This window comes from Mytilus galloprovincialis, chromosome 13, assembly GCF_965363235.1.
Source record: "Mytilus galloprovincialis chromosome 13, xbMytGall1.hap1.1, whole genome shotgun sequence".
Taxonomy (NCBI): Eukaryota; Metazoa; Mollusca; class Bivalvia; order Mytilida; family Mytilidae; genus Mytilus; species Mytilus galloprovincialis.
Window position 1 is genome coordinate 8,927,302 of NC_134850.1, and position 10,585 is coordinate 8,937,886.

The 10,585-nt window shown below is 31.3% G+C and overlaps 1 protein-coding gene across 1 annotated transcript; it reads left to right on the forward strand.

The window, feature by feature from the left end:
* Positions 1 to 1,691: 1,691 nt before the first annotated feature.
* On the forward strand, positions 1,692 to 9,579 carry LOC143057391 (aplysianin-A-like). The gene is given in 7 exon segments (XM_076230696.1): positions 1,692 to 1,701; positions 2,369 to 2,566; positions 3,035 to 3,227; positions 3,872 to 3,976; positions 5,047 to 5,256; positions 5,811 to 5,925; positions 8,878 to 9,579. Coding segments are annotated over 7 exon segments (1,515 nt in total). The 3' UTR covers positions 9,562 to 9,579.
* The last annotated feature ends 1,006 nt before the right edge of the window (positions 9,580 to 10,585 follow it).

Genomic DNA, 10,585 nt, shown 5'->3' on the forward strand with positions numbered 1-10,585 from the left:
GTTAAATAATTGAACGTGACTGCGTTCTTATACATCTCTGCCAATCATGTAATTCAAACTAGTATAATTTTTAAAAAATCCGAAATATGTAAGAGTCCAGTACCAAACGAGGGTTTGGAAAGAGCATTTATGAAAAATCATAGAACGAGTCACTCATTTTCCCTACCATCACTGATTTTCCGGCCATCACTTGTATCCAGTAACTTTGATGTGTTTGAGCTTTTGATTTTGCCATTTGACCAAGGACTTTCCGTTTTGTATTTTCCTATGAGTTCATAATTTTTCTGCTAAAAGTTTTGGCTTAATTTAAATGTGAAAATGTGTCAAAAAATTGATATGAATAAAGCAATCGGCTTTATTCACAAGTAATCAATAAAATAAACGAGGTTAAACTTTACATATCCAATGCTCACTACAAATTTTGTAACCTCAAAATATATGGCTGAACATTGTATCAATCATAAAAACAGGGGAAATGAATCCTATCTAAATAGAAAAGTCTTGTACCAAGATTTAAAAAATATTTTGGTATTTTTTTTCAAAAATACAAGCATATTAGATATTATTGCATAGCAATATAATATTTCCTACAGAAAGTAACCAAAAGTTAGCGTGCAATAAATTCTTCACTGATGAGTCTTTTGTAGACGAAACGCGCGTCTGGCGTTAATACAAAATTTAGTCCTGGTATCTATGATGAGTTTATTTCTAATATTGCACTAGTGCAATAAATCTTCAAAATTAATGACGTCATCAACGAAAAAATCTTAGTTTAAACCAATTTTTACTTTCAAATAGTATATTGCTATACACTAAAAGGGTTATTGCATGAATATTGGGGAATATTGTCGCTCGTAAAACATATATTGCACTAGCAAGCCCCTGCAATATGAAACTCTATTCATGACAATATTCCCCAATATTCATGCAATAACTCTATAATATTCATTGCCTATACTTCGACATACGACAAGATTATGATGACAATTAATGGCATACAAGTGAGAGGTTTTCCTATACATAAACAGGTTAAACACAACATTTTCAACATAACGAAATACCTGTACCAAGTTCGAATTGTGACTATGATTTTCCATTCATTAGATATGTTTGAGCTTTTGATTTTATCATTTTATAAAGAACTTTCCGTTTTTAAATTCCACTTGGTGTTCGGAACTTTTGTTATTCTACTTTTTACTACAAAACCTAGATAACTGCAAAAAATTACAGTATTTAAAAACATATTATCAAGCCGGTCCTTAAGTTACTTCTTCAAAATATGAAATCCATCATTTAAGTGCCTCTGAAAATATATATTTCATGTGCAGACATTCAATTAGTCACGTCATTTGTAAATTTGTTCAGTTGTTATGTTCGATTTATCATCGATTTATGTGTTTCACTTGTCATTTTAGTGGACTATTGAAGAATTGTAATAATGTAATTTACCTGATAGTGAACTAAACCTGTACTTAAACATCTACAATCGAACTTTCATTTGAGGCAGATTAACAATTACTCAAAATCTAGTAACAAACAAATTGCGTATTGATATTTGATGCAATAAGCATTCAAAACGAAATTGAGAAAAGTCGATGATGAGAAATACACGTATAAACAAGCTGATCTATAATCATTTTGATAATCTATCCTTTTCTAATATAACTTAATTGAGTTCAGAGCCTAACATAATGTTTATAGGTACAGTTTGTCTTTTTTGTTTATCTATAAGGTGAAACCTAAGGCTAGATATGTGTATGTTGGTTTTGATTGTTCTGTTTTAGTGTTACCTCATTGTCTTTTAAAAAGACATTTTGAAGTTAACCAGTAATGCCACATTCATATGTTTCAAAAGTGTTCAATGTTCTTTTATGTATGTTTCTAGTAAAAGGAGGATTATACAAACCATTCATACCGATAGGGAAAATAATTCTTTCATGAAAACCTAGGAGTAAAATTAAAGGACAAAAAGGGGAATGGACACCGAAAGGATAGTGTCGAAAAAGCAAAAGAAGATATGAAAAAGGACAAACAATCCCTTCGCCTTCCTTTTATTCATTTGTACCAGAACTCACAAATGTCCCAGAAAAACGAAATTCTTAGAAGAAAACATTGATATATGGCGTTCAATCCATATTATAAAAATAACTATTGCTCATATATAGAGTCAGTTTTTTAGGGACACGACACCTTAAACATATATAATCTTAAAATAACATACATGATTATTCTTCAGACAGAAAGTTGTATCCTGGAACTAGTACGCACATTCTAATGGTTATATTTCATATTGAGGCAATCAGGAAAAATAAAGATGTCATATTCGAATGTTTACTAAACTCAGTATTTTCTGATATATATTTTTAAGCGAGGTCATGTAATGATGTACCTATAATAGGAGCCGGTATAGCTGGAACATACGCTGGATGGAGACTCAGAAACCTAAATAAACAAATTACTGTGTACGAATACTCTAACAGAGTAGGGGGAAGATGTTACACGATGAAATTTCCAGATATTCCTGACATCAATGTTGAGCTCGGCGCAATGCGATTCTCTGCAACATGTAAGATAAAAAAGAATGAAAGGCAAATTTAGAAAAAAAAAAACATATTCATCAACTAAAATTGTATTCTAAATTTTAGCTTCTTTATATTCGAAAGAACAATTCAATTTTGTTTCTAATAGATCATCGGTATATGTTTTCCCGAGACAACATTTTCTTATACTTTGCCAAAATGAAAATTTTACACTGCTCTTTTCAAATATATAATATAAAGGATGGAACAACTTGCTATTTTTCGTTCGTCGTTGCAAATTTATTAGATTAGGGTATAACAAAAATAAAATAGAAAATCTTTGATCTGACAGGGGTGGCAAATTTTTGTTACATTTGAATGAATCATCACTATAAAATTGCATTTAATCTATCTAATTAAATACTGAAATTTAGTCATCAAATCAATGCATTGCTATGATTGAAACTGATCTAACTACTTGTTACATATTGTTATATAATATGTAATATTTCCAGCACACAAATTACTGTATGATACCATACGAGAATTAGGACTTCCGGTCCAAAAATTCGTTTTAGGTGGTGGAGCATCAGGAGATACTATTGTACACGTACGTGGAGCACATCTACGATACAAAGATTTAGGATGTACCAGTACTCCTTACAAACTACTCCCGAATGAACGGAAACCAGTTAGTCAGCTTAAATGGTACATTTTATAATGTTGCTTGCATTTTTCAGATCTGTATCCCTGAATAAGTTTTAACTATCAAATATAATCATAAACAATTGAAATAGATCACTTGTCCGACCTTTGCAGAAAATCTGTCATAGATTTGAAAATTAGAAATTCGCCATTTATTAGAAAACTTAAAGAAATGCCATAGATTAGAAAACTTAAAGAAATGCCATAGACTAGAAAGCTTAAAGAAATGCCATAGATTAGAAAACAACACGAACTCAACTAAAAACCGGGAGTGAAATCAGGTGCTCCGGAAGGGGTTAGCATTTCCTGCACCATATACGGCACCCTTCGTGTTACTTCTTTCTTCAGTTTGGTAAAGATGAAAAGTTATTATGACTGCGGAAGAATATCAGATTTGGTTTCTGACACACGTTTGTCATAATGGCCAATCAGCTCATGATGCCGACCGTAAAATTTTTAGATTGATGATCTTAATTTGAAATATAATAATTATACTAATTTATGAATAAATGATACCTTCAGAGATTCATAGTACCCCATCATAAATGTAATTCAATTATACTTTATATTTTGTATAAGTATAAAACTTTGATGATAAAAAAAAGATGGTTATTTCTTTATCAAAATCTGTTGTTATGTAATTTCAGGGAAATGTTTAAGAATTATACCGACGTACTAACGACTACTGTCCCTGAAGATGCTAAACGATTTCAAATTAAAGATGTTGATGGACTACAAATGTACAAGCAAAGGTAATATCTATTGTTGTTTTATTCATATCAATTATTTAAAATTAATGCGTGTTTGATGAGGAATAAAACAAAATGTCTGAAATATAAGAGTTAAAAAGTGTCAAAATCAAGAAATTTAAGCATCAAATTTATGAATTAAGAATGTTACATAAAGAATAATATAAAAGATCTGACTTTTAAAAAATTATCTATAGTTTATACGTCAGTCAAATAGCAGCTTAACTAAAGAACCAATTTCAAGACATATATACACAAAGATCAGCAAACAATATTTAACAATTATCCCATGTATAATTATGATATGTAACATCATTCTTTGTAATATCAAATAGTATTCGTAATAGTATGTTCGCATTTGTGTGGACCCAGGGCGAATTTGAGTGTGACAAATTTTAAAGAAGACGATATATTGTTGACAACTGTGATTTCTCCTTTTGATGTGTTGTGAGGTCTTATTCCTATCTATTTTAACTGCCGTTAGAAAATATATTAATAGAGCAAATACATAGAGTGAAAATATATAGGACCAAGAATATATATATTTCTCAAAGATCTTGATCTTTACTGTTTTTAGTCTTAAAACAATAATTTGATGGGGATGTGAATTGTAATGGCTCCCACCTTGACTGGCAGATGGAATCGTCGGCATTTCACTTAAATTAATATATAAGAGAAGAAGAACTAATTTCTGCCCAAAAAGGTTCCATCTACTCTTTAGTCGGATTGTTGTCTCTTTGATACATTCCCCATTTCCATTCTCAATTATGTTTGTAATTGAAGAGAAAATAAAATTTAACTGTCTTAGGGACTTTCCGTATTGAATGTTCTTCGGTATTTATGTGATTTTACTTTTTATCCTCCATCTGTTAATCTTCATTTATAATATTACAATCGTAAATGTTTTTGACGAAAAGAAATATTATTAATTTTAAAAGCTTTAATAAGTATATCATGATCAGTATGTCAGGGAAAAACCTCGGCCCGGAATTGAAACGTAAATAACAGTCGTACACACGTGCGCGAAAAATATTATTAAAATGCATTTCATATTTTGTGTTCTATTTTTGTAGTATCAATTCGTTGTACCATAAATTCCTTAGTTCAGAAGAACAGAATTATATCAGAGACACAGCGTCCTTCTTAAATAAAGGTGTAAGTGCATCGGCAAAGGTTATTACATCGCCGCCGTCTCATGAAGAGAATGAAGTTTTAACAGTGACAACAGGATTTAGTTCTATACCTGAAAAGCTACTTGAAGAGTTCCTTCGGGCAAGTCGAAGGTGTGTTAAAAATGAGGGAGATGATAGCAACGTCAAATTAAAACCGACAAAATCATGATCAAATATAAAAACAATGAAATGACAACTGTCCGAAAATCACCACACATAAAACTAACGAATGAACAATACGAACTCAAATAAAATAAGGTGAACATGGTGAACTACCACGTTTCTCTAGAGTGGCAAACAGATTCTTCTTCACTCATGGCACTCGTTCAAATCTTATATGTATTGGCCGATACCCTTATTAGTTAATTAACTCTATAATGTAAATTTCTCCTACACACATCATTATCTCACACGTATTCATTTGTCAGTTAAGCTGTAGATAAAATATTGTGTTTGGAAAATACCGTAAATCAAAGTAAAACATCGCGTGAATAACACAATAATGACTGATCATGTCTTTTTGTAATTTCAATGTGACGATCAAATGTACAACTGAGCGAATGCAGATATTTCATTTAATTTTACTAAATTGATTAAACAACTTATAAATTCGCACCATGAAATGAAGCAAAAATAAGACAATAGCCAATATATTTGAACAACAGGCACAATATTAAGCTGAATCACCATTTAAAAGCAATTAAGAAAATGAGAAATGGTTATTACAACTTGTACTTCGAACGTACGATTACAAGAAATGGACGGACAAGCATTATAAAGGTAATTGATGGGTTTTTTTTTTTAAATAAGATGTATATTAAATAGTATTTAAATGTATAATGGAAAAACTATATAATTAGTAATCAAAGGTAACAGGATTATAATTTAATACGCGAGACGCGCGTTTCGTCTACATAAGATTCATCAGTGACGCTCATATCAAAATAGTTATAAAGCCAAACAAGTTCAAACTTTAAGAGCATTGAGGACCCAAAATTAAAAAAAAAATATGGCTAAGGTAATCTATTACTGGGATAAGAAAATCAATAGGTTTTTAGAAAAAATCAAAGTTTTGTAACAGGAAATTTATCAAAATGACCAAATAATTGATTTTCATGACAACACCGAAATGTTGACTACTGGGCCAGCAATGGCATCTTATAAACCAAAATTAATTTACATAAACTCATTGTATATAAAAAGGTGTAAGTTTTGTCTAATGCATAGTCCGTTTCTGTTTGTATTACATTTTAATATTGTGTTGTTGTTCTCCACTTATACTAAATGCGTTTCCCTAAGTTTTAGTTTGTTACCCCGATTTTGTTTTTTGTCCATCGATTTACGAGTTTTGAAAGCGGTATACTATTGTTGCATTTATTTGTAAACGTTGTGTCGCGTTTCTAAACGCTACAAAAGTAGAAAAAAATATATTGTTTAATAATATAAAAAAGAAGATGTGGTATGATTGCCAATGAGACAACTATCCACAAAAGACCAACATGACACAGACATTAACAACTATAGGTCACCGTACGGCCTTCAACAATGAGCAAAGCCCATACCGCATAGTCAGCTGTAAAAGGCCCCGATAAGACATTGTAAAACAATCCAAACGAGAAAACTAACGGCCTTATTTATGACTTGGGACAGGCACATACATAAATAATGTGGCGCGGTTAAACATGTTAGCTGGGATCCAACCCCCCCTAACCTGGGACAGTGGTATAACAGTACAACATAAGAACGAACTATACAAATCAATTGAAAAAGGCTTAACTCATCAAATGGCCCGGCACAAAAAGACACAATGAACAGATCTGAGAGTACTCGCAGTTATCTAACAGCTAGTTCAAAGCCACTAACAACTAATAAAAAAAATCATGCATCTAAGACTAAACTATCAATCCGTACACATCCAACATCCAATGGATTTAATGTAAAGACGTCATAAACAGCCAGAAAAAAAACATGACCTTGTGCAATGCCAAGTTACAGGTATCGACAGATTGTAGATCCATGAATATGTATATGAATATAACATACTAGTAATATTGAGTTAGCTTTTAATTTACTGATAACAAAATCAATATTTATACCAATAAAAACAATATTCAATGATCTTATTACAGTGTTGAATAGGTAACCCTTTCCAATAAGTTTATTTAAAGGAGCGACAAGTTTACATGGATCATTTCTAAATTTCCGGGCACGATTAACAACATTTACGTAAAAATGAGGATGTGTTATCCCGTTTGAAATAAGTTTTCTACAGGTACAACCAAACTTCAAAACCAAATCTTTATATCTATGGAAAAATTTAGTAAAGGTTTTAAGTAATTTATGGTAACGATATCCCTGGTTTAATAATTTACCAGAAATACATAGGTTGCGTTCGTTAAAATCAAAAACGTCACAACAGACACGGGCATAGCGAACAAGTTGTGAAATATAAACACCGTAAGATGGCGCCAAAGGAACATCACCATCTAAAAATGGAAAAATTAACAATAGGGAACGAAAAATCGTCTCTTTTGTCGTAAATTTTAGTGTGGAGTTTCCCGTTTAAAACTGAAATATCTAAATCCAGGAAAGGACAGTTATTACAGAATAAATTTGATTTATTTAAAGTAAGTTCCTTGGGGTAAATTTCAGCAGTATATTGAGAAAATTCTTCATTATTTAACGAAAAAATATCATCAAGATAACGGTAAGTGTTTTTAATTTATCAATGAAATGCAATTTCGACGGGTCTTTACTGAGTTTAGTCATGAACTGTAATAAGCCTTTATTGACTCTGTTTGAACTTTCAATAATGCATGCACATGTTGTTGGTAATCAGACTTTTTATAAACGTAGAAACAAATACTTTGTTTAATAAGTCTTTATTAACCCTGTTTGAACTTTCAATAATGCATGCACATGTTGTTGGTAATCAGACTTTTTACAAACGTAGAAACAAAGACGTCGTTTAATCAGGTTGAAGTTAGAAACAAATGTAGCGCTTTTCCGAACAAACGACACAGACGCATTTGAGGCGTTTGCATAGTTTGTCAAAGTTTATGTCAACTTTGCAAACGTATATTACAAACAAATAATCAACACATGTGCGCTCTTAGTCGTTTGCGTCGTTTGTGTTAGACAGAAATACACCTTGATTAAAAAGCGTCTTCAGTTTGTCATTCATCTTGTGTTAGAACAAACGCTACTATTGTTTCTAAATTCACCATGATTAAACAATATATTTATTTTTACGTTTGTAAAAAGTCTGTTTACCAACAACATGTGCATGCGTTATTGAAAGTTCAAAAAGTGTCAGTAAACAGTGATTAAACGATGTGTTTGTTTTTACATTTGTAGCGTGTAGAAAACAAACGCCACACAACGTTTAAAAAGTTTTGGTTTGAAATGAATTCACTCTATGTTAAAGTAGCATATTTTTACCCTTTATAAAAAACAAAGGTATATGATGAAATGTATGCAACATTTTACAATCAGAGCTGCTAAAAAAAACACCTGTATTAAACCAAAACAAATGTTATGTTACCATATTCTAAGGTCCGGGTGTTATGAATTTCATATAAATTGAACCTGTATTTACCATGAGTGATTTTCACACGGAGGGCAAATACAGAACCACTGCCATTGGTTGAATATACATAAAATATTCTTGTTTTCATCATTAGGCAAATAAAACAATATTCAAATACATTCAAATAAATGTTTTGTTTTCAGAATAAACCTTTAATAAAGAAGTGTGCTAAAAAGATCATCCTTGCAGTCAATAGATTATCACTTGAAAGACTGAACTGGAAAGGTTTGCACCAACCTAATATCAGAGAATACATAACCAAAGCCGTAAAAGATGTCAGCGCTGGGAAACTTTTTCTAGTTTATAACTTCCCTTGGTGGAGAAACTCTCCGGTTTACTCCAAATATGCTATATCAGATACCCCATTAAAGCCAACTTACGATTTCGGTACATCAAAAGCTAAGCCTACAAGGTCCATACTACTACCCATGTACACCGATGGTGATATGTCATACTGGAACGAACTAATTGAAAGGGAACATGGTGATATAGACAATAGGGATGCGGTCTTCTCCGTTGGAAAAGAAATTGTCAAAGTTGCTAACAAATATTTGTCTGCCATATAATGACTTCCACTTTCAGACATACCTCCACCAATAAATAGAATTATCAGTTTTTGGCAGAATTATCCATATGGTGGAGCGTGGCAGCTATGGATGCCAGGATATATATGGCCGGAAGTTGAAAAACAGATGACAAAACCGTCAAAGAATGATGATGTGTTTGTAGCTGTAAACGCATTCAGTTCTCGTTCTTCGTTCTCTAACTCAGCGTTGCAAATAGTGGAGCTCGTTATGCCATATTTTGGTTTAAAATGTAGAGAGTAAAACTATAACTTTATTTCTATAGTATGTCCTTCTTCCTTTTCATGCCTTTGCATTTAAGAAATAAAACCTGTTAGTCATAACTGTGTTGTTATGAATTCTTCTTATCTGAAATAATGAACCAAATATGTAAACTAAATTACTTGCACTAAAAGATCTATAACTGCCTAAATTGCACCCACAATTTTCTTGTGTACTCATTTTTAAACGATTAAAGCAACTTACGTGATCAAATTTGCACTTTTAAAGCAGATTGATTGATTGTTGATTGCTCAGCGTCAAGTGGGTAATAGTTCATGCCAGGACGATACTTTTGTAGAATTGAATTTTTGAAATGTTAAGTAAATATGACAAAATGGCGGTAGAATCACTAACTGATTAGTAGTACATACTTGATGGTTCGAATAAATTAAACATCTCACCGCAAATGAAAGCTTTATATGATATCCTACTCATCATTTTGAAAATATTTATTTCTTAGGAATTGTACTGACCACGTTTTGTCGAATTTGGTTCAGACTAACATTCTTTGTTAACTGCTTCTTCCTTTTGTAATTTTCTTTGTACACAGCTTCTTTTTTGTAATTTTCTTTGTACACAGCTTCTTTTTTGTAATTTTCTTTGTAAACAGCTTCTTTTTCGTAATTTTCTTTGTAAACAGCTTCTTTTTTTTTAATTTTCTTTGTAAACAGCTTCTTTTTTGTAATTGTCTAGTATGTAAACAGCTTCTTTTTTGTAATTTTCTTTGTACACAGCTTCTTTCTATTGTTATTTCCTTTGTAAAAAGCTTCTTTATTTTGTTTTTTCTTTGTACACAGCAAATTGCTTATGTTATTAATCGTCTGGATTATTATACATGTATTAAAAAAAAATACATTGCATCCATAATTTTCGAAGTGGAGATTATTTCTAATTAAGCATTTAAAATTGATTACCAAAAATGAATGTCCTTTCATTAGAAGTGATATTTTATTATAGGGAGCATGAAGAGATAACAAAAGAACAAACGCCTACAATATTTTTATAT